The sequence below is a fragment of the Bufo bufo genome, chromosome 1, assembly GCF_905171765.1.
Source record: "Bufo bufo chromosome 1, aBufBuf1.1, whole genome shotgun sequence".
Classification (NCBI taxonomy): domain Eukaryota; kingdom Metazoa; phylum Chordata; class Amphibia; order Anura; family Bufonidae; genus Bufo; species Bufo bufo.
Genome location: NC_053389.1, coordinates 586,812,432 through 586,838,667, shown reverse-complemented (window position 1 = coordinate 586,838,667; position 26,236 = coordinate 586,812,432). Strand labels below are relative to the sequence as shown.

General features: G+C 37.9%; 1 protein-coding gene across 1 annotated transcript in view; it reads left to right on the top strand.

Annotated features, from left to right (window-relative positions):
• The window catches only part of PLXNA4 (plexin A4), an 810,841-nt gene extending 802,131 nt beyond the window's left edge, over positions 1 to 8,710 (top strand). The window contains exon 32 of the mRNA XM_040413397.1: positions 6,021 to 8,710. Within this exon, the coding sequence (XP_040269331.1) occupies positions 6,021 to 6,116 (96 nt within the window). The 3' untranslated portion in view covers positions 6,117 to 8,710. The remainder of the gene's footprint in view (positions 1 to 6,020) is intronic.
• Positions 8,711 to 26,236: the final 17,526 nt, after the last annotated feature.

Here is a 26,236-nt window from a genome sequence, read left to right as displayed (position 1 = left end):
AGTATTATTTTCAGTAACAGAGTATGATGTATCTTCATATATTGTTTTTTTTTTTTATATTTTGATGCTCTATTCCACTATGGCAAAACCATACTTGAGAGGATTTTTACTAGGTATTATGCAGTAAAACACCACGAGGCAGTGTATAGGATCAAGAAAGATGTTGTCTCACTTTAGCAAATTGCATTTATCATGTGGAGAAAGTTAATACTGACTAATGTATTTTTATTGTCCATATTGCTTCCTATGCTGGCTAGATTCATTTTTCCATCACATTATGCACTGCTCGTTTCCTTGGTTACGATCATCCTGTAATCCAACAGTGGTGGCCGTGCTTGTACACTATAGTAAAAAAAATGGCCAGCTCCTGTCCTGGCCACCTTGTATCTGTGCTGCAGCATTGACCATAACACCTGGAAATGAGCAGTATATAATGTGATGAAAAAAATGAGTCAAGCCAGCAAAGAAGGCAATATGTCATGAGACAACCAGGATATTGTCATGCATTAATTGAGGCATGGACTCGTGGGGCAGGAATGTAATATTACCACTTTACAAAGCATTGGTGGGGCCTCATCTGGAATATGCAGTTCAGTTCTGGTCACCAGTCCATAGAAAGGACGCACTACAGCTGGAAAAAGTACAGAGGAGAGCGACTAAAATCATAAGGGCCATGGAGGGTCTTAGTTATGAAGAAAGACTAAAATAATTGAATTTATTTATTCTACAAAAGAGACGTCTAAGGGGGTAAATGATTAACCTATACAAATATATAAATGGACCATTCAAAAAATATGGTGAATATGGTGGGCACTGCCTCTGACTGGAGAAGAAAAAGTTCAGGCTCCAGAAGCGTCAAAGCTTCTTTACTATAAGAACTATCAATCTGTGGAATAGACTTCCGGACGTGGTCTTAACAGGGACAATAGATAGTGTTAAAAAGGGTTTAGATGAATTCTTAAAAGTAAATTACATTAATGCTTATGAAAATGTGTAGAAATCTGAGTCTCACTTCCTTCTGGGATTCACGTACCCACCTATTACTTGGTTGAACTTGATGGAGTTATGTATTTTTTCAACCGTATTATTTATGTAACTATGTAACTATGCAACCCCTTTAAACATTTTCTGCATTCTGTGTTCATGGAAAGGAGAGTTCAGGGAAATATAGTTAAACAACCATAGATAGGCCTTAAACAACCAGGAATCACAAATTATCATATATCCACATGATATCTGATCAGTGAGGAGCCAACTGCTGGGGCAACCAATAATCTTTGTGACACTCTTTTAAAACTCTATGGGACTACAGGAGATAGCCAATAGCCATATTGCTTATGTCAATGCTGCCCCATGTGGATGATCTCCTCTGGCTAACTGGCCAATGGACAAGCTTACATTTAGTTAATGTTAGTATGATGTGTTTATTTATCTATAAAACACCTTTGAGAATTGAAAACGTGACCACTTAAAGTGTCACTATACTTTGGAAAAACTTTTGATATATCGGTAAGTGTCCGACTGCTGAGACCCCCAACACTTGCAAGAACAGGGAGAGAGAAGCGCTCACATAGCAAGCTCTTTCTCTTCACTGCAGGAGATGGGCTCAGTAGAAAATCTTTCAGCCTCTCTTGATTCTGTCTCCTGCAGTGAGTAGAGACTCCTCTTTATGCAAGTACTTCTGTCTCGTTGTTCTAGTGATCGGTAGGGGTCTTAGCACTTAGCCCCCCACTAATAAAAAGTTTTGATAAGCCGCTATGGCATATCAAAAGTTTTTACAAAGTACATGCACACTTTAAAGTTATGAGGGTGCTGTTTTTTATTTCAAGGCCTGTAACTGTTTTGCGCACGTGGCTAATAAGTAGACAGAAATCATAACATGACTTAAAAAACATCCTTATCCAGCTCATTCACTGATATGGCACTGTTAGCATAGACGATCAATGTATAGTGCGTCTGTTATTGGTTAACTTGATATTTCGAATTTAGAAAGTGAGAAACGCTTATGAAGCGATGCCAGCTCTGTGATGAGTATAGCATCTGAGACTGACATAGAACATCTGGGGAGCCATCGACATATCAACAAAGAAATTAAGAAAACATATGGACCCTGTTCAGAAATAAACTTGGATACATACTGATAAAGAGACACATGCCGAAATAGTACATATTGTATGCTTTATGATAATGAATCCCTGGATAGTAAGTAATTCATATGGTGCGATGATTTCCTATGCAGCCAGCAAAGTCAAATATAACTTGCGAGTTTTAATCCCTAAGCGTTAATGGCTTTCCCTGCTTTATGGCAGGATACATCTCATTGCACAACACATCTCATTGCTCAGCCCATCACAAATCTAGCAGGAAATTCTTCATTCTAATTAAAAACTTACTTAATTATTGGCTGAGGGAAATTAATTGGCTGCTGATATCAGCTTGCCAGCTAAACAGCTGAGAATAGTTGAGCAAAATGCATAGTCTCACTTTGCACATATGTGCAGTTCCTGAATATAGAAATGATGTTTGGTAAGTATGGTTATACTGCAGTTTGTTTGGGTTGTTTTGCTAGTTTTTTTATTTTGCGCATAAAGTTCATTTTTATGAAATTTTATTTGGATGGTGCTGGTAATTTAAGAATAAGTTATCAATTCATGTTGTATCTCTAAATTAATGCATATTAAGTACATTAGGATTGCAGAATATGACATACATATAAGAATAATGAGTGAAAATGTTGATTTCACAGTAAGTTTTCTATTTCTGGGGTTCAAAAGAAACAGGAAAGATTAACACTCATTTTGATCATTGTAATTAACTGTTGGTTATTCATTATTTTGAAAATGAAATCTGTAGACTATCAACCTAACTGGAATTTGAATATCATATTTAGATGCTTTGAAAATTCAATATTGGGTTAATGATAACCTCAGTTTTTTTCCCCACAATGTAATAATAATCATAATAATAATAATAATCTTTATATATAGAGCACCAACATATTCTGCCTTGCTTTATAATCAGGGGGTTCATGCACAAACAAAAATTATAAATTAAATAGCAACAAATAAGTCAACAATTAAAACAAGAAGAGTGAGGGCCCTGCTCTCAAGAGCTTAGAATCTACATATAATGTACTAAAGAGTTGGTTTTAACATGGATGGTGTAATGGACTGATTTATGCCGGGAAACTCATGTGATGGCTGTCTTTAGTGGCATCTTTTGCCTTCATTTGAGAGTTATTCTGTATACACTTACAGTACATTTACTAAAAGTATTGACTTATTCAACTTACTTCCTCATAACTGCTGCCTGCTACGTCAGGCAGAAGTCTTTAGATTTTTATAGCCTTCTGCCTGTCAACTTGCCGTAAAAACAAAACCCATAAACTGTTGGCCTAATTATGTTTTTTTTTTCGATTCCACCCCATTTGGATTTTTTTTTCAAGTTTACCACTACATTATATGCAATAGTAAATGGTCCCATTTACTATACCCTCATATGACTATGTGAATGGAACAATAAAAAGTTGTGGCTTCGGGAAGGGAAAAACAAAAATGGAAAATTACCACAGCCTGAAAGGGTTAATTTTTCAGATTCCCTTCAACTTATATGGAGGGAGAACATAGCATTTTACAGTCATTACTTGATCATTTACTAGAACTATATCTTTAATTAAAACTGCAACAGCACAACAGCCATTTTAAATTCACATGCAAGTTCACCACAAAAGTTGTGGTGCAGTATTGAGCCATACCACTTGTCAAGGATAGAGCTTAATTGGTTGAAAAATTGAGAATTGGTAGTGTTGAGAATCCAGAGGGCCTCCTCAGGACTGCAGATGACTGTGATCAGCATCAATGATCCTCGCACTTTATGTTATTTTAAGCCAAGGCTTGCTGCAGCAACAGTCATATGGTGTATCATGTTGACACTTGCTATAACCTGTAATTCAACTTCATAAATTAATATAAAAAGATCTAGGTCTATACCATTGTTACCGTCTTAATTATAAAGCAATAATTGCTATGCTATCATATCTTGTAAAAATCTAATTAGAAATGGCAACATAAAAAGCTTGTTTTTGTACGTTTCAATTCATAGACCGTAACCATTGTCATGACCACACAATCAGAGTGACAATCTTAATAACAGAGGCCGAGTAATTTGAAAAGCTTTGCAAAATAAATAAAAAACAATAAATGCTGCACATGCTAGGCAACTAAAGCAAGGTTATAATTAATATTTTGTGCATTTAAACCACCGTAATTAAAGAACATTGCAGACCTCCAAATACATAATTATATCTTTGTATGTTTTTTTTTTTTCCACTAAGTTCATACATTTGCTGTGTTTATGTTTGGTGCTTATATATATTTTTGCCCATTGCACGTAGAACTGCAGGACTTGTTTGAAAGCTTCTATCTGGCTGTTGATGAATTCATCTCATTACAACTAGGTTGCTTCTTTTCTTCTCTATCTCTTTTTGAGCCACGTGTGCTCCTTTTGAAAGCTGTCAGATCCTGCCAGACATTTGCCACAAAGTAATTAGTCATTACATACTGCAATTTTCACTGGTTGATGTTGCCACCAAATCCTAATTGATTTTGGAGAACAAAATAAAAACTTGCTTAAGCTAGTGATAGTGCTCGCAAACTTGTGAATGATTTTTTAACCAATGACAGAGGATTCATATATGTTAGACAAACATTTTCTTAAAAGTCTGGTCCTTTAGTTTGGCAATGTCAATAGGATCCATGGCATTTTACATTTTTAGAAAGTTTATGCACTTAAAGAATGTTATCCCTTAGAAACCACCTAAAAAAAGGAAGTAATGTAAGGCAAGATGATAAAGTTCAAGTCATCTTTTTCTGTCAATATCCTATGTTTCTTCAAACTAAACAGATCATTTCATAAGATAACACAGATTCAGGATAATCCAAGATTATTTATTGTACTCTCATTGATTAACTGACAATAATGTGAGGCTCATTGAAGAAATACAGGAAAAAACTGTGGCACTCCAGCTTCTCAAAGAATTTTGGCGTTTATTGTTCACCCAGCATGCAACATTTCGACTCCACTGAGCAGTGGAGTCGAAACGTTGCATGCTGGGTGAACAATAAACACCGAAATTCTTTGAGAAGTTGGAGTGCCACGTTTTTTTCCTGTATTTCTGCATCGCGGGATCCAGGGTCACATGATCTAACTGCCAAAAGTAATGCCTTATTCACACAACAGTGTTTTGGTCAGCAATCTGTGATTATGGGCTAAAACTAGGTGTGGGTCTAAACCAAGGAACAAGTAAAAATCTTTCCATTATATCTTTTTTCTGTGGTTTTGGCTCGCAAACACTGATGGAAATCCCTGTGTGAATGTGGAATAATAGAGGCTGAAAATATATCAATATGTCCATATGCAAATTTGTTAAACAAATGATTGTGTATGCCAGCATATTTACAAATGGGGTCAGGCAAAAAATGTGTAATTGTTTTGTAATTCACTGACAAATAGCACAGGTGTTGAAAACATAGAAAAAATTAAACACTCAATAAATCAGAAAAGAGCAGTACATTTCAGTAGTCAAGAAATTTACCTTTATTTGTATAAATCAGTTAATCATATATTATACTGCCCAATTTTTCAGTAGATAATCGCTAATGAGCATTCGTATGAACGCTCATGTGTGATTATCTGGCAGTGTAATACTGCTGCTGATTGCCCAAGGAACGAGCAAACACTTGATCATTGGGCAAGCCAAATCTTTTGACGTGTTAAAACACTATCATTTGCAGATTGCAGATCGTGGTGTCTAATAACCACTACACAGCACGGGGACGAGCGATGGCATAGCGATTGTGTTTTTTTTGTCATTATATATGGTGTACAGGAACTGGCCCTATGTAATATATTTTGCATATATTTACCTATTGAAGTCATGTCAGACTAAGGTGAAAATAAATTTCAAACTTTCTATAACTCTGTATGTATGTTAAAACTTATATGTTTCTTCTTTTTCGCAGATTTTAACAGCTTTAGATCAAGATGACCAAGCTGGAAAGCAAAAACTTGCCTACAAATTAGAACAAGTTATTGCCCTGATGAGTATAGACAGCTGAAAACTGCTCTTCCAGGTTACCCTGGAAGGGATAAACCAAGCCGTGCCTCAGTCAAGATTGTCATCTTTACCAAGTGCAAGTTCGGATTGGCTGGATGCAGGGTCTTCTGCTTCATCTTCTTCCTTCGATGAACCTCATGGATAATACAAAATGTCCAGTGGATTAAGGGAAGACATAACATGTGGAAAACATTGGGATACAAAAACAGTCTAGTTAAGACCTCTGCTTACAGATAAACTAATACACTATCCAGTACGGAAAGCTAGAAGGTCTGTGCTGCTTGTGGCTTCTTTCCCTGCCATGATTTGGTACGGATGGAATATGAACCTAGTATTAATGAATTTAAACCATAAAAGATGGAATCCTTCTTCAGCAGAAAAAGGCATTATTGATATCCCAGCTACATGACTCAAATTGTATCTTCATGTAAATCTTCAGCATGGAGAAGAAAGCAAGAACATGTAAAATTCCTTTAATCTATCAGAGGCCATTAGAAGAAAGAGGTTATTCTACTTTTCTTATCATTCTCCCTGTTCAAAAAACCCGAATAGGTTATTGTCCTGCAAGCTATTCTATACATCTGCTTCACTTCAATGTTCCCAAGAAACTTTTTTTTTTTTTTTTTTACAAAATCACAATATGAGGCAACAAAAAAAGACCATGGTGATGGTTCAATATGCATACTAATGACTTTATAAAATAGGTATAAAAACACATCATACTACAGATCCCAGTTTTATCTTACAATTCATTGACCCTTCATTTTCTTTATCTACAATTTTCATCATATGACACAAACACAGATAGTTTTCCTATAGGTAAATGTGCATCATCTTAAGTTTCAGGTTTTGAAATTGGTTGGTTTAAGTGAAGTCCTCACATTCCAAATGGTACAATGAAAGCTTCAAGGTAATTAACTGTAGTGTAAAATAATGAAGTATTATATGCTTAGACCCTGTAAAAATATCAGATATATAATGTATATTTGAGCATATGGATTCATTGATTTACATACAGACAATTACTGTTTAAGGCTTTTCGTGGATCAAGGTAATTGAATAAACCTTAGCACAATTCACTTTAGACCTAACATGTAATGCAAAATAGGAGAAAGGACAACTGGAAAACTATCATCTACTTTGATATGGCTGAACTATTTTTCTTCATCCAGTCTTGGGAGGATTAGACATGTTCTTGAAATATAAAAGTGCATCACTTGTTTTGAAACTGCCATTTGGAAAAAAGGAGCACAAAATTACAATAGTCATGCAAAAAATAAAAAAACAATATCAGCACAAGTTTTATTTGGAATGACAGAAGAAAATGTCACCAATTGAAAAGGTTAGCATTGCCTGAGAATGCAACTAGCATGAGTGACAAGTAGCTACTTATTTTAAGGCTGAAATTCCAGGTTATTCCAACTTCTTTCCAAGGTTACTCTAACTTGTTTTGTAATTTTGAAAAATTTACAGTTCAGTATTTTAGAAGGTGAGATTGTACTTTTTTTTTTGTTTTGGGACAGTAATACAAATCTTTCTATTCTGTAAGACTTATTTTTTAGACTATTAATTACATAAAGCTCAATTAAAGGAATACACTAGGATTAAGTCAAGTTTGGAACAACTCGGAATCTGATATAAAACAATTGGTCCATGTCTATTCATTTTGAGAGCTCTTAATCCCTTATGCACTTTATTTGAACTTTTCCTAGAATTTGCGTTAAATTAGCTGATGGTTACTGAACTATAACTGGAGTCTAAAGCTTTGGCCGGCTACTACTTTTACCAAGGGAAAGAAGAAGCATTACACTCAAAGAATTGTAGACAAAACCAAAGGTTATGGTGACACAACATTGTCACATCTCAAAGGCTTTCTTCTCATCCTTCTAATGATAATGATGAAAAGGACAAATTGGTATGCATCTGTATCTGCTCCAGTCCCGATATCTAGCATGAAATGTAAGAAGATGATAAGTAAACAATTGGATTTGCACAGCTGTACAGAAAGAATACATGTAGACCACTATGCTATGTAATTCAAACAATCTTATGTTTATTTCCAATTTCTTTCAAAGAAAAATGGCAACCTCAGACAATTAAAATATATTTAAAAAAGTACATATAGAAAAATGTAACTTTTCGTGTTGACCATTGTGAGCTTCAAAGCTGTCTTTATTCCTGTTCCTTTTTTTTTTATTCTGAACTTCTTGCCTTGAGTTCTGCCAGATTTGTGCTGTGAATGTGTAGGGTCTTGGCCCTGGAGTTCCAGGGGTACAAACCTTAGTTTTCAGGGTTTTTCTTCTTTTTTTTCTTTCTTTTCTTTTTTTTTTTTTAACTTAAAATAGTGCATGTTAATACAGTTAATGCTGAGAGAAAAGTAAAGCCTTGCTGATGATGTGGATGTGGTTTCCATTTTATTCCTTCCATTTTAATTCTTTTATTTTTTGTCTGCCTGAGAGCATTGATCTGAGTGATTTGTCATGTGACTATATTCAATATTAGGGTGGGTTCACACTAGCATTAGGGATTCTGTTATGGCTTTCCGTTATAACATAGTTATAATGGAAAATAACGGAAAATAACGGAATGCCCAGACAAAATGCAAAACGGAAGCCGTTAAAAGGCATTCCGTTTGCTTTCAATTCTAATAGAAGTCTATGGGAAAGCATAATGGATCCGTCTGGGTCCCGTTATGCAAGACGGAAAACAAAGTCTTGTCGACAGGACTTTGTTTTCCATCTTGAATAACTAGACCCAGACGGATCCGTTTTGATTCCCATAGACTTCTATTAGGATGGAAAGCAAACGGAATGCCTCTTAAAGGCTTCCGTTTTGCATTCCGTCATAATATAAGTCTATGGGCAGAAGAACAGATCCATCCTTCCGTCTTATGGAATCCGTTATTTTCCGTTATAACCATGTTATAACGGAAAGCCATAACGGAATCCCTAACGCTAGTGTAAAACCCACCCTTAAGGTGGAAACTTTATCAAAGTCTTCAAAATTATTTGGGTTCATGAAACGAATACACAGTTCCCTTGGAAAACTGTTTAATGCTTTAACTTAATCCATACACTTATAGCTTCAAATTTGGCTTTTAAATAATTATAGCTATAAGGCTCCAGAATATATACAAAGGTTGAGGTCCTAATCCAGAATAATTAGTTGCTCTAGAATTGTTAAAAACCAAGAGTATTCCCTCATGGGGGACCATTGAAGCCTATTGTACAAAAATAGAGACAAAGTGGACTTCAACGCAGGGGAAATGAAAAAGTATTCTGTATTACATTTCCTGGTCATAAAATATTGTAATTATTCAAATCATTTTTCATTTAAAAAGAAAAGGTGGCTTGCAGTAAGGATTTAAACGAAGAGATTAATACTTTTTGAAAATGTAGCTAATATCTTTAATTTATATAAAATGCCTAATTTGATTAACATTGGGTTTAGCTTCAGAGAATGTGAAATCTAGCATCTTTGTCATATTAGTTAATTTTTGCTCTGTAAAACAAAAAAAAATCTATCTATAAACTACAAGCTGCTGTGATCATAATAAACATAACAAAGCAATCATTAAAGTGTATAATGCTATCAGCAGTGAACGGGATATGATTCTGATTGAATCATTAAAACATAAATTTTTTTTTTTTACTTTTTCCACTATAGTGTATTCTTAGGATAAGTAATCAATGCGTGAAAAGTGAGATCCTATATATATAAACCCTCTATAAATAAAGAAAATAAAGGGGCGACAGAGCACCACAGCCCTCTCACTGCTGTGTTGACATAGTGCCAAACACATCTTTGCTGTTGTGTCTTTTACTGAAGCTCAGTTCCATTTATTTGAATGGGCTGCAGTACTGAATACAGTTTCACATTCATTGCCAATCCCAAAAATAAGATATTGAATTATTTAAATTAATTCTTTAATACCAATTGCATTCTTGATCATTAACAGATTACTAGTCCATGGAAGTATTAGGTATTTATATTATAATGATTGCTTGGATTGTTATTTGTCAGTGAACTGAGTTGTAGAGGTACTAAGCTACTATGTGTTAAAACATGGTATACAGTATAAAGCCTGCCCTATTATTTCCTCTTCATTATATCTATATTAAAAGGACTCTTTCATTAGAACATTTTATTTTTAAACTCAATAGTAATAGAAAACATTTTCTTTTTTCCTCCTTTTTCTTTTTCTTTTGGCAGTACTGTACCATTGAAAATTAAATACAAAATATTGTTCTTCTATAGTAGAAAAAAATAAAACTTTATCCATTGTCAGTTTACTGCAGCTAAGAGAATAAGATGCTATTTAAAGTGTAATCCTCATTGTAATAGTAGGTGTAAACTTGGGATAACAGTATTATAGCAAAAAGAAATTTTGTGATTGGCATAGATAAAAAGATCCACAGGAGAGCATTGCATTGATTAGCATAGTGTTTGATGGTCTAATTGAGTCTTTACAGGAGGCTTACTCTTGCCAGGATGATGACCTGACTGAGAGAGTTAAGTGAGACTCTCTGCTGTGCTAAAAGTTTGAAAAGAGCATGGACAAGAAGTAGAATACATTGGGCGACTACAAAAAATTATATCCAGAGACCCATTTTCTCATATTTTTAAATAAAAAATAAATAAATAAATAGAATATTCACAAATAAGTTGCTAATATGTGATAAAAATGTAAAGGATATGTCTCTTTAATGTACATAAAGCACAATAAGATTTATAAAGATGTATCTGGGCTGCTCTAGAACATGGTTTGTATCTCTAACTTGTACATTGTAAAAACAAATGAATAAAGGAAATTAAGATGCTAGATTTTACTCCTGAAGACTATAGTATATAGTCAATGTTTGAGAAAAGACTTAAAAATGCTCGTAAAGTAGTATGTTACAGATGTAACCAAAGTTTGGCCATTATGTTTGTTTTAGAGACATTTTTATCTTTCTGTTTTGAAATGCGACATGGGTTATAACTTTTCACTTTTGCTTTCATTTCTTTATAAATTATCACTTCTTCAACATGCTGAGTAAAATCTCAGTTGGTTATCAGTTTGAGAGGCTATTTCAAAAGTGACACAGAATATTATTGCGTTTTCGGTTGTGACTTTTGAAAAAAAAAATGTCTGCTACAACAGAAAAACCAAAGACAATATTAAAGAGGTTCTCTGGACTCTTTATAAAAACTGGTCTCTCTTCTAAACTGTGAAAGAAAGAATTTTAGTTTAACACCCATCTCTTGCTCCACTGATTCCACCATCTCCATTACACTCACATAGGCTGCAGACTCTTGTGCCCAGGTCCCAACAGTATGTGTGCACCTCTTAACTTGTTCAGCTGCACTTACTATTAAGCAGTTGAATAGAAAAAGAAGTCGACACATCCGGTCAGGACCCTGGCGGAAGAGCCCGCATCCTGTGCAAATGTAATGGGAATGCCAACATAAGCAGAGCGAGGGGTGGTATTAGCCTAATGATCTTTATTCCACATGTTATAAGAAAGAATAGTTTTTACAGCCAGCCTAGAGAATCCCATTAATGTAAGTAAAACAAACAGAATTGCCAAACTTTGACTATTGCTCTAAAGTTAGCCATACATCTTAAGATAGCTGTCAGCAACCCTCTGTCCTCTTCCCCCATACACATGCTTGCTTAGTTCAGCAATCATATATCTTCTCAACAGGAGAAAGGGAATAAGCCTCTGCCAGACACTTCTAGTGGTGGCTTAGAGTTACTCCATTGAGAACAATGGATCATGCATCTTAAAAACTAACACTCCCAACCCTTCTTTCCCCTGACATCTTCTATCAGGAAAAGCAGGACACTCATCTTACGCATTAGATGGATGACTGGTCCAGCCTAAATCGTCACGTTCAGTCAATATTCGTCTAACGTGTATGACCATCAAACCTCTATTTAAAGGGAACCTGTCTACTGGTTTGGGGTCACTAAAACACCTTCATACTCATATGCAGCTGGAGTTTAGGGTCCCAAATCTGCCCATTTGTCCCTACAAATAATAATAAATGAAAATTGAATTTACTGGGAGAAGAGTCCGGTATTATTCTCTAGCACCATTGACCACATATGCACTACACTGATGAAGCAGAGGATAGCGCACCTCTCTTCACTACATATGCACTGCAGATCAGGAGAAGTAGGTGTACCATCCTCTGCTTCATTTCCACAGTGCGCATGCATCTTGTTTTTCATTTACTATTTTTTACAGAGACACATAAGTTTGCTTTGAGCAGATTTGGGAACCTAATCCCAGCTGCATTGCAGCATGCAGGTTGTTTAGTGGCCCATGACCAGGTGATAGGTTCCCTTTAATAATATATAGCAATTTTGGTTCAAAATTCTCTTTAAATTAGCTAAGCAGATGATTATCTCATACTGAATGTAACACCTTATGTATGTATGTGTAGGCTCACATCTTATTTTTGTTTTAATTTACCAATTAAAACAGATTTAGAAAGGTATAATGTTTTTCACTGAAACTAAACTGTACATATGTATTCATATAAAATATAAAAAGTCATATAATTAAGATGTATAATGAGGAGTAATTCCCAAATGTTTAATGCAGGGCATTGAACTTCACTTAGAACAGACTATTTCCTTTAGTGTGATCATTCAATTAAATTGTACAATCAAATGTATAATATGGTCATTTTATATTATATGATTGACTATGAAGTGTTACAGTTTGATGCTAACTTTGTTGAATCAAAACTTCATATTAAATGGATTTCTAGCATTTAAAAAAAAAAAAAAAAGCTTTTTGTATCCGGAAGCAAAATCTGCCAGTATGTGTAATTTTAGGTGAATTCTTGTAAGTGTAAAAAAAAACATTTCTCTATACAGGGAGTGCAGAATTATTAGGCAAGTTGTATTTTTGAGGATTAATTTTATTATTGAACAACAACCATGTTCTCAATGAACCCAAAAAACTCATTAATATCAAAGATGAATATTTTTGGAAATAGTTTTTAGTTTGTTTTTAGTTTTAGCTATTTTAGGGGGATATCTGTGTGTGCAGGTGACTATTACTGTGCATAATTATTAGGCAACTTAACAAAAAACAAATATATACCCATTTCAATTATTTATTTTTACCAGTGAAACCAATATAACATCTCAACATTCACAAATATACATTTCTGACATTCAAAAACAAAACAAAAACAAATCAGTGACCAATATAGCCACCTTTCTTTGCAAGGACACTCAAATGCCTGCCATCCATGGATTCTGTCAGTGTTTTGATCTGTTCACCATCAACATTGCGTGCAGCAGCAACCACAGCCTCCCAGACACTGTTCAGAGAGGTGTACTGTTTTCCCTCCTTGTAAATCTCACATTTGATGATGGACCACAGGTTCTCAATGGGGTTCAGATCAGGTGAACAAGGAGGCTATGTCATTAGATTTTATTCTTTTATACCCTTTCTTGCCAGCCACGCTGTGGAGTACTTGGACGCGTGTGATGGAGCATTGTCCTGCATGAAAATCATGTTTTTCTTGAAGGATGCAGACTTCTTCCTGTACCACTGCTTGAAGAAGGTGTCTTCCAGAAACTGGCAGTAGGACTGGGAGTTGAGCTTGACTCCATCCTCAACCCGAAAAGGCCCCACAAGCTCATCTTTGATGATACCAGCCCAAACCAGTACTCCACCTCCACCTTGCTGGCGTCTGAGTCGGACTGGAGCTGTCTGCCCTTTACCAATCCAGCCACGGGCCCATCCATCTGGCCCATCAAGACTCACTCTCATTTCATCAGTCCATAAAACCTTAGAAAAATCAGTCTTGAGATATTTCTTGGCCCAGTCTTGACGTTTCAGCTTGTGTGTCTTGTTCAGTGGTGGTCGTCTTTCAGCCTTTCTTACCTTGGCCATGTCTCTGAGTATTGCACACCTTGTGCTTTTGGGCACTCCAGTGATGTTGCAGCTCTAAAATATGGCCAAACTGGTGGCAAGTGGCATCTTGGCAGCTGCACGCTTGACTTTTCTCAGTTCATGGGCAGTTATTTTGCGCCTTGGTTTTTCCACACGCTTCTTGCGACCCTGTTGACTATTTTGAATTAAACGCTTGATTGTTCGATGATCACGCTTCAGAAGCTTTGCAATTTTAAGAGTGCTGCATCCCTCTGCAAGATATCTCACTATTTTTGATTTTTCTGAGCCTGTCAAGTCCTTCTTTTGACCCATTTTGCCAAAGGAAAGGAAGTTGCCTAATAATTATGCACACCTAATATAGGGTGTTGATGTCATTAGACCACACCCCTTCTCATTACAGAGATGCACATCACCTAATATGCTTAATTGGTAGTAGGCTTTCGAGCCTATACAGCTTGGAGTAAGACAACATGCATAAAGAGGATGATGTGGTCAAAATACTCATTTGCTTAATAATTCTGCACGCAGTGTATACTAGTGTTACTTCAGATATATACATACATACTTGAACTAAGTTACATATTTTTCCATGAAGCATTGCCTGAAAATAAATCTCTGTATACCCACTGGGTCTCTTCAATAAGAGCCATTAACCTCATAAGATATATTTCTCATAAAACCCTACAAATCTTATTTTTATATTGCTAGTACAGTTACTTTCTACTTCCTTGAATTTGGGGGGTACTATCTTTCCTTGGGGAGAGAGCGCCTTAATCGGCGTGAGGAGACTTATACGCCATTCATGCTCCTCTGGAATTCTGGGAAGAAATAGATGCAAATGAGCTCTTAACAAGCTCTGCCTCTATTCCCACCAGATGTACTTCCTTGAATGTAACTCATATTCCTCTATTGCAGTAACAGGTATTCTGCTCTGGTATAATGTTCTTCTTTACAAATTCATCTCATTGACATAGGGCTCTTTTTCACAGGCTGAGGATCAGGATAAATTTTGGAAAAGAGCTTTTGTATGAACACTTTTTCCCAATAGTTGCCCCATTTACAGGTACTATTGATTGCCCTTTGGAAAAAATCCAATAATTCTGAACTGCACATTGCGCTATGTAAACAGCGATGTGCTCCCAACAAACAACAAAACTTTATCAAGGATGAAGGATCACAGTAACAATTATTAACCCCCTTGCAGAGGGAATGATTGCTGTATGTGAATACGGCTAAATGAGTTGATAATGATTGGGAATGAACTGTTATTTCCCAACCATTGTCCTGATTATTTTTGTGCTCAATTAATAAACAAGTGTCTTCCAGGTTCATAGATGTCTAAAAGAAAATGAACAATCCCAAGTAGTAAAGACAAGAAATACATATCTGTCAAATGCTTCTTCTATTAAAGTTCTTCTGTTGTCTTCCGGTCATATTGTATTGAATCTAATGATCGTAAATGTGAATTATAAGACGCCTTCATTCCCATACTCACTACAAAGTATTGTATTATATAGAAACTGTGCACATTCTGGAACTTGCAATATATCTATGCAAGACTAAATCTCTTCTGACCAGAAATGCTATTGAATACTCTTCAAGGCAAAAACTCTGCACAAATGAGTTTGGCTACGATAGTTTTTGATAAAGTTTCCACCTATATAATCATTAGAGTCCAGTGTTACCGAGAGCCTCAAAGAGATAAAAAAAAATGCATATTAGAATGGAGGTTTTTATTATCCTAGATATACTATTTAAATTGGAAAAAAAGAGTTGTAACTTGGTAAAGGCAAGCTTCTGTAACTTTGTTATAATTAATTGTATACCTGTGTATGTAAATATGATGCATTCCTATTTTGCAGTCCAAATCAAATAAAAAAACAAACTATTTGTAATATAGAATAAAGTTTATTTAAAAAAATGTTATTTTTTGTCTTATTATATGTCATTGTGATAAACTAGCTAAAATAAAGCATCAAGATCAAGACTAATGCACTGTGTTGCCAATCTTGCAGGGCCTCAGTGGCAGTGCATGACTCAGGGCTGCTTTTTAGTGTTCTTCTGGATCCCTGTATCATGCACCAAGCCATCAGGCCTGCACTAGGCTTACAGCAGTATTTCTATCTTAAAAAGTGATGACATCTTGCCTGGGTATACCATTAATTTATGATTGTGGGCTTCTGACTTCTGGGACCCCACTATGCATGAGAATAATGGAGCCACAGTGTGGCTAGAAGTATTTCCTTTACAATGGCTTGCAGAGAAACTGATGTGCAGGGAAAAACAGTGATGGGCCACAGTGACCAGGTCACTGGTTCTGCAGGGTATTGCAGAATTGTGTGGTCCCAGAGGTTGGACCTATGTATATAAGAATACAAGATGGCAATATCCCATTAGTGCATCTCTTAAAGTATTGATCCTTAAAATTATTGAATTCAAATCATATGCTAGAAATCATTTATTGTATGTAACAGTGTTTCTCAAACCTTTCTCGTCAAGTACCACCTAGTGACGAGCTGCAACCAAGTACCCCTAAGGATTAGTGATAAATGTTACCAAAATAAAGCTACTGTCATGCAGCTGTCCAAGGCTCTGTTTGAACCTCTGCTAGCAGTTCCTTTAGATTTGAAAGAAAGAATAGTGCAGCATGACACCACATTTGGAGCCATGATAGATGGCTATCATGTCTTAAATTACATTATTTGCTAGAAAAAATACAGGAAAGTACAGCACTACATAGCTTTTACATCTTCTCTATTCGGTCCAGACCACCATTTACCTTTTCATCCCACCATGTCTTGTCTTTGAAGTGTTTACTAAACAGACTACTTAGGTTCCTCACAATTCCATCATCCTCCCCACCTTCTCAAGACAACATCCCCATCTTGCTGTTCCGACAGTTTCATCCTGCTGCAACCCAAATTACTGTGCCCACTGTGCCCCCAAATACTACCAAATAATATACTGCAAAAACAGTCCCTTGAAAATACTAGTGTCACACAAATCGTTCCTCATTCAATAATTATCACAAAGTAGCCTTAAAAATAATTATGCCCAGCAAATAGTGCTCCTGACAGCAATAGTGCAACAAGCATAGTGTCCCCCAAATAATTGTGATAAGCTGACACTGTACCAAGGTGCCCCAGTAATAATGTTTTCCAAAGCCCCACATCTAGTAATATTTCTCAAAGTGCCCTCAATAGTAATTGTATCCCCTATAGTGTAATAATAATTCCCCCATAGCAACTGCAGTAGTAATTATAACCCCACAGTGCATATAGTACTAATTCCCCCATATAGTGCACCCAGCAGTAGCAAAGCCCACTATAATGATCTCCGTAGTAATAAGCCCATAGTGCTCCAGTGATAATAATAATGTCCCCATAGTGCTCCCAGAAGTAATAACACCCCTTTTACTTCTGCAGTAGTAATAATGCCACCTATCGTGCCCCTAAGTAATAATAGCCCACCATAGTGCCCCCAGAATTAAAAATTGCGGTCATTTATCAAACTGGTGTAAAGTAGAACTGGCTTAGTCACCCATAACAACCAATCAGATTCCACCTTTCATTTTTGACAGCTTCTTTGGAAAATGAAAGGAGGAATCTGATTGGTTGATATGCGCAACTAAGCCAGTTCCACGTTACACCAGTTTGATGACCCCAAAATTCCTTATAGTGTAGCCCAGTAGTAAAAAGGTCCCCTATAGTACCCACAGAGGTAATTAAGACCACTATAATTCCCTCTCCTGAAATAATAAAGCCCACCATAATGTTTCCGGTAGCAAAAGAGACCCCATGGTGCCCAATAGTATCCTGCTCCAAGGTGGCAAACGAAAATAAGAAAATTAAATACCTCCTTCCCTTTCCAAGCAACTGTCTGTGATACCATGCAGGACACTTATCTCTTCCGGCCTGTGCCCAGAGCTCCTTGCATCCATCATCACATCATCAGGTCTCGTGGCTTGTGGCTTTTGAGAGTGAATGGCTGGAAAGGAAGGCTATATAGTTGAAGATGGAGCGACCGTAGCAACAAGCAATGAAACATTGCTGGATACTAGGGCAGTCTTGCATACCTCTCAACCTGCAGTGCATACTTCTGGGTTATGTGTACTACTGGTTAAGTAACAGTGATACAGAACAGTCTTTCAAAGCATTGAAGTAATTGAATATGAAATAATTTGCTACAAAAATCATTGAAATTGCTTAAAAAATGCAGTCCCTTCAAATGTCCGGGGGCCCTGAAGAACCCCCTCCCCTCCTCCATCAACATTACGTTTTATTATTTTAACATTTTTATTTAATCAAATTAGTCAAAAATTATATACATCCATATTACAGTCCTGATCAAAAGTTTAAGACCACTTGAAAAATGGCAAAAAATCATATTTAGCATGGCTGGATCTTAACAAGGTTCCAAGTAGAGCTTCAACATGCAACAAGAAGAAATGGGAGTGAGACAAAACATTTTTTGAGCATTCAATTTAATGAAAACAACGAATAAACTGAAACAGGCTGTTTTTCAGCTGATCAAAAGTTTAGGACCACACCTCCAAAAAAAAACTAAACCCCCCCAAAACAGAAATCCAACTTCCAAACATGAACTCAGTAATGAGTAGCTCCGCCGTTATTGTTGATCACTTCAAAAATTTGTTTTGGCATGCTTGATGCAAGCGTTTCCATGAGGTGAGTGGGAACATTTCTCCAAGTGGTGAAGACGGCCGCACGAAGGTCATCTACTGTCTGGAACTGTTGTCCATTTTTGTAAACTTCCCTTGCCATCCATCCCCAAAGGTTCTCAATTGGATTTAGATCAGGGGAACACGCAGGATGGGCCAAAAGAGTGATGTTATTCTCCTGGAAGAAGTCCCTTGTCCTGCGGGCATTGTGTACTGTAGCATTGTCCTGTTGAAAAACCCAGTCATTTCCACACAGACGAGGGCCCTCAGTCATGAGGAATGCTCTCAGCAACATCTGGACATAGCCAGCAGCCGTTTGATGCCCCTGCACTTCCTGAAGCTCCATTGTTCCACTGAAGGAAAAAGCACCCCAGACCATTATGGCGCCCCCTCCACTGTGGCGCGTAGAAAACATCTCAGGTGGGATCTGCTTGTCATGCCAGTAACTTTGGAAACCATCGGGACCATCAAGGTTACATTTTTTCTCATCAGAGAATAAAACTTTCTTCTACCTTTGAATGTCCCATGTTTGGTGCTCTCTTGCAAAGTCCAAATGAGCAGTTCTGTGGCGTTCAAGGAGACGAGGTCTTTGAAGACGTTTTTTGTTTTTGAAGCCCTTCAGTCTCAGATGCCTTCTGATGGTTATGGGGCTGCAGTCAGCACCAGTAAGGGCCTTAATTTGGGTCGAGGATCGTCCAGTGTCTTGACGGACAGCCAATTGGATCCTCCGGCTCAGTGCTGGTGAAATTTTTTTGGGTCTTTCACTTGACTTTTTGTTCCATAGCCCTCAGGATCATTTAAGAAATTCCAAATTACTGTCTTACTGCATCCCACCTCAGCAGCGATGGCGTGCTGTGAGAGACCCTGCTTATGCAGTTCAACAACCCGACCACCTTCAAAAAGGGAGAGTTTTTTTGCCTTTGCCATCACAACGTGTGACTACCTGACAGAAAATGACAATGAATCCACATCTTTGCACAGATTTGGCCTTTTTAAAAGGCATGTGGTCCTAAAATTTGGATCAGCAGAAAAACAGCCTGTTTCAGTTTAATCATTATTTTCAATTAATTGAATGCTCAAAAAATGTTTTGTCTCACTCTCATTTCTTCTTGTTGCATGTTGAAGCTCTACTTGGAACCTTGTTAAGATCCAACAATGTAAAATATGATTTTTTGCCATTTTTCAAGTGGTCTTAAACTTTTGATCAGGACTGTATGTCTTTACAGTCCTCTTCTTCCCTTCATACAGCCACATTGTCTGTCTACTTCCACAATAAAGTCTGTGTAAACTCAATTACAGTAAGCTCCCCCCCACTGCAGCAAGATTCCTTGTATTTAAAGTGGTTTCCCACATAGCACATTACGACATATGCCAAGGGCCGTCTGTCACCAATCACGCTTATTCATTTGGTGATCACATATTTTATATGGCACATCATCCTCGTTGGGTGGCGTATTGTCCTATGTAAAAAGGATCTGCTGCCAGAAAACAAAGAATCTGTATGAGTAAGATCGCAGTAGCAATCTCACATCCCCATGCACAGGAGATGATTGCTACATGTAGTTATCAGGAACGCTCGGTTTCTTCCAGATAATGTAAAGGACATTAAGCAAAAATAAATCAAATGATTGACTTATCAGAAAAAGTTGACCATTAACACAAACATTTGTTAAAACACAATTTTTTACATTTACATTTGATTTTGTAAAATACAGTGGTTATGGAACACTTGTTTTCATTCCATATTGCATCTTAACATTCTGACACTGCATATATTTGGTTAGCCAGCACATATCTAAGCTATCAAGAATCTTTGATTATTTTATACAGCTTTTTTATTGAATCACACATTTTATTAAGATTTGGATACACACAACAGACTTTTTATTACATGCATCATTATACTCACTAATGCTTTTCACATTTTCATAGAATTCCTTAATTACTTTATCCAAAGCATCAATGTTGGCTTTTCATTTGATGTGAATTAGAGTTTACACATTTTTATTAATTTTAAAAAATATTACAACCACAGAAAATAAATAAAAACAGTGTTCTTCAGCAAAGTTATCCATTTCCCAGCGGATAGAGTCTCACTGCTTGGAACCATGGAGCATTTTGATGACACATTCAAATGTAAATCATACTTGAAATCAATACTTGAATCTGATGCACAATGTGTAGTGATAGAATGCAACATGTAAAAACACCCATAAGAACTAATCAGATCTGCCACAGAATTTCCACCAAACAATTATAGCGCTTTTATTACAGTCCCTTGTAAAAGTATTCACTCCCTTGAGACATAGACAATTAGAGATGAGCGAAGTTTTGAAAAACTCGATTTGGACGATTTGCAGAACTTTGACAAGAAATTTGATTTGTTCTGAAATAATTTGTCACAAATATCTTTAAATCTGGTATACCAAGGCCACTCTGCCTAATCATATTCATCCCACTTGGTGGCCCAATATCAGTGTCAAGGCTTGGAATTTAAACTGTAGGGAGATTGCAGGAAGAGGTAATCAATGTGTGTGTTGCATTCTAGTGCACCCACATTCATAGTTAATCTGTTCTGTAGCTACTGTGCTCTCAGTATTAGGGTCTATTCACACGTCCGTTGTTTCTTTCCTGATCTGTTCCCTTTTTTGCGGAACAGATCTGGACCAGATCTGGACCCATTCATTTTCAATGGGTCCTGAAAAAAAATCAGACATTGAGCTGTCCGTTTTTTTTCAGGACCCATTGAAAATGAATGGGTCCAGATCTGTTCCGCAAAAAACGGAACAGATCAGGAAAGAAACAACGGACGTGTGAATGGACCCTTATAGGTGTAATTTATCGCTGTCTGCATCACTGTGCAGTGCACCAAGATTCTTAGCTAATCTCTTCTGCTAAACAAAAAATAAAAATAGCATACAGCACCCTTCAGTGAAGCAATGCTATGGCTACTTAGTTGAACAAAATAAAGAAATGAAAGCAGAGCCAATAAAGTAGTGGAGAAAAAAAAAATTATTTTAATACATGTTGTATATTTAATGTGCATGGCCCCATGAAAAATGTGGCAGCAGGGTAGCAGCAGCAGTGGCATTAACGGTGACAATTGTGGCCCCATTAGTGGGGAGGGTGGCAGCAGCACTGACAGTGATGATAGGGGTCCCATGACATAGTGGGGATGGTGGCAGCAGCAGCAGTAAAAGTGACAATAGTGGCCCCATAACAGAGTAAGGATGGGGCCAACAGCTGTGGCAGTGACACAGACAATAGTGGCCCCATAACAGAGTGGGGAGATGGCAGCAGTAGTGGCAGCAAGGCTGTGTTCACACTTATACTTATATTTCTGTTTTTCTGATCTGTAAGAAAACTGAAAAAAAAAAACAAAGCCTGTATTTTGAGCATCCTCTTTCAGATGGTCAGTATTTGATCAGTGATTATAAGCCAAAAGCAGGAGTGTGCACAAAACATTGATAAAATATAATATAAATATTTGAATCTCTTCTGTGTTTTTGACCCACTTCTGCTTTTGGCTTACAAATACTGATCAAATACTAATGCAAAATACTGACCATGTGAAAGAGACCTTATGCTCAATTTGCATCCATTTTGACCATTTACGTCTAAAAGAACTTTTTTTCACACAGTCAGTATTTGGTCAGTATTTTTCAGCAGTATTTGAGACTGTGTTTTGAACCCACTCCTGCTGTTGGCTTACAAATACTGACCAAATACTGACAGCAAGAAAAAGGCCTCAAAATTTAGGATCCTTTTTTTTTCTTCTGTTCTTTTGACAGATAAGAAGAATGGACAAACAGGGAAAATGGCGGGCCCATAACAGAGTGAGGATGCAGTCCAACAGCAGTGGCAGTAACACGGACAATAGTGGCCCCATGACAGAGTGGAGGAGGGGGGGTAGCATAATTGACAGTGACAATAGTCACCCCATGACAGAGTGGAGAGGGGGGCAGCAGCAGTGGCATTCAGCACAAGATGGTGGCAGATCACAGTAGTATCAGAACCCAAAAACAGCAGTGTGATTGCAAGGCCCAGTGGCATGCATATCATTTGCAATTTAACATGTACATATCAGTAGGCAAAAAAGCTCCTTTGTAGGAATTGCAGAAGAGGCAGCAGGCGGGTGATATAAAGTGGGTGGCAGCATCAGAATGGTGGCAGCAGGACATGGCCAGAAGTAATGGCCCATTTTGCAGAATATTCCCGTGTGTCAGCATACCACAGTATGATCATTAGTGGCAGAATGATCTATTCTGTTGCCTCAGGCACTGGTGTCTGGAAATCCTGGTTGATCCAAGCCTAATTCACCCTTATGAAGTTTAGTCTCTGAACATTTAGGGAGGAAAGACGAGTTCTCTAGGGGTAACTATGCCCCCGCCACACTGAACACTCGCTCTGATGCCACACTATTGGCCAGGCAGGAAAGCATGCCCATGGCAATTGGGACCAGTTGTGGCCACTCTTCAAGCTTGCATGCCCAATAATCTAGGGATCTTGGATCATGGGTGACAGGGTGCAGTCCAAGTATGCCACCACCTCAAGATTGAGTTTCTGCTGCATGTCCTGCTGCTGGGTGGTTTCTTCAGTAGATGGCTGAAAACTGCTCATCATAGACTAAAGACTTCTGCAGTGGTGCTCCTGTTCCCCCCTCCCCCAACAGACATGGCAGTGGAGCGTGAGCACTGAGGGCCCCCCGGTCAGACCTTCCTGAGGATGGTTGATGGTGCTTCTAGGCAGCAGCCACCCGACTACTTACCATGTCTCTATAGTAGTCCATTTTTGCATATTTCTTAGAAGGTCTACAAAATGCCCCCATTTTAGCCCATTTGCTGGGGTATAACAATGTGGATAGCCAGTAGTTATCCCTCTGCCGAATCCTGACAATGTGGCTGTCACTAAACAAACATGACAGCATGCATCTGGCCATTTGCACAAAGGACTTCAAGGGTCTCCCTTCCTCTATCTTCACTGCATACTGCCACGGTCTGTCTACCTACCATATTTTTCACCCCATAAGACACACTTTTTTCTCCCCAAAGTGGGGACAAAATGCCCCTATGTCTTGTGGGGCGAATACTAATGAGCGCTTCCATTATGGAAGCGCTCATTAGTACCGGAGGACCAGGAAGCGGTGAAGGCTCTGTACTCACCGCTTCCTCGTCTTCGGCTGTCGGGTGTGACCTCACGCTGTGTGCCAGTTTACAGCACAGCTAACAGAGAAGGAAGAAGATCTCAGGCAGTAAGGAACAGCGGCGTCCAGGAGCAGGAGAGTTAAGTGCTTTATTTATTTTGTGATCTGAGTCTGGGGGCTGCTGCATTATGGCAGGGGGCTGCATTATGGTTGGGGGCTGAATTATATATGACTGGAGGCTAATTATATATGGCTGTGGGCTGATTAGCAAATGGCTGGGGGCCGATTCACATATGGCTGGGGGCCAATTAACATATGGCTGGGGGCTGATTAACATATGGCTGGGGGCCAATATGAGCCATGGAGGACCAATATGAGGCATGGGGGCATCATCTGAGGTTTGATTGGGGGTCTTCTTTATATTGGGCTCTGATCTGAGGTCTTATTAACATTGGGGATCTGATTGGGGCTGTGAGCTTAGGTCTGATAAATATTGGGGGTCTGAGTGGTGGTCTGACCTGAGGTGTAAAGAAAAATATTTTTTTCTTATTTTCCTCCTCTAAAACCTAGGTGCATCTTATGGGCCGGTGCGTCTTATGGGGCGAAAAATACGGTAATTGTGTATAAAGTTCCTGGGTGAATAAAAGTCCTGGGCGATATATTAGACTGTCTAGTATACTGAGGCACAGTAAATCTATGTATAAACCAAAAAAAAAACTGGGAATATGGCAGCAGTTCAACAAGATGCACACGCCAATATATCGGACTGCTCTTTAATACCGAGGCACAATAATTCTATGTATAAACTAACAAATTAACTGGGAATGTGGCAGCAGTTTAACAAGATGCACATGGCGATTACACTCAACCTGCATTGTCCCTGCTGTCTGCCTACAATCTCTCTACACTATCCCTGCACTCTCCCTGCACGCTTCCTATCCAATAATTTTCTATTAATAGCTTTCTGCAACACTGTCCCTAGCGCATAAGCGCTTGTCACATCTCTCCCTAAGCTCAACTCACAGTGAAATGGTAAAGACTGCAGGGGATTATGGTTTCATAGGGCTGTGATATCACAGGGGATGGTTACCTGCGGATTGTCAGGCAGCATGGAATTATGGGTCATATCGCTTTCCAGAGCCTCTTACTTTCACTTTGTGCAGAAGCCATTTTAGAGAAAAAAAATGATTTGTTACCAGATTCATGGCAAATCAAATTTTTCCTAAACTTGGTTCAAAATCCACTTTGGATGCTTTGATTCACTCAACACTAGGGACAATATTTAAGCCAAAAGAAAAAATGAACTTTAATGTGCATATGAATTCACAGTTAGTGATGGACAAACATTTGCCGGGACGGTTCGCGAACGCGATCGCGCGAACGCAATCAAATGTTTGCGAACCTGAAAAACCTTCAGGTCAGATTTTCAGTCATCAAATACTTAGTAGAAGTGCACAAATAGTCCCACAATATTGGCAAAAATTCCCACAAAAAATATGTATTTTAATCAGGGGCCATTTTTATGCGTCTTAGAGGGAAATTCTCAAAAATGTGCCCTGCTGGAGCCTAGAAATTTTTTATTTCCTATCGGTTTGATGTATACAAATGTGCAGCACTCCACGTTTTTGTATCCTGCAGAGTCTATTAAAAAAAATGCATATGTTAACATAAATTTTATTTCTACCATGGAACTGTATGGTGAACGGACGCCACTGTACGGCATCAGCCTGATGCATCTTTTAATGCAATACATTTTTGCTATGCATTAAATGGATGGCAAAAATAGGATGTGAACCCAGCCCTAGTATCAGAATAAGCACTAGTACAAATCAGAGCAGCGGGGCGGAGAGGGGAGGCCGCCATGTACTGACAGAGCGCTAACTGATCCTGGTGGTCAAGGATGAGGACTGTGTTTCACAAGGCTCATTTTCTACTGGGAAATACAGGTCAAAGTATAATACACTAGAATCTATATAATATAAAGATATTATCCCTACCCCGAATGATAATATAATTAGGTGATCATTTATTATATAGAAATACATCTATGTTAGGCGTATTTCTGACACAGATTGTGGTGCACAGGTCCTTAGCACCACAATCTGCATATTTTTCCCGCTCATTCCAGGTCTAAAAAAGGATGGCATGGGCAGGGAAAGGGATACAGTTATGGCCATCCAGATATTGGATACCACTGCCATACACTGACCAGAAAACACCTCTGCACAGTGACCGGATAACACTGCCATACCGTGACAGGATAAAAGGGTAGAAGAGGGCATAGTACAGGGAATGACTAAGGGCACTGCACAAGGTGTGGTAAGAGGGCACAATGCATGTTATAAGGGGGCAAAGTACACGGTGAGGGGCATAGTACAGAGTGTGGTGCACAGTCACTT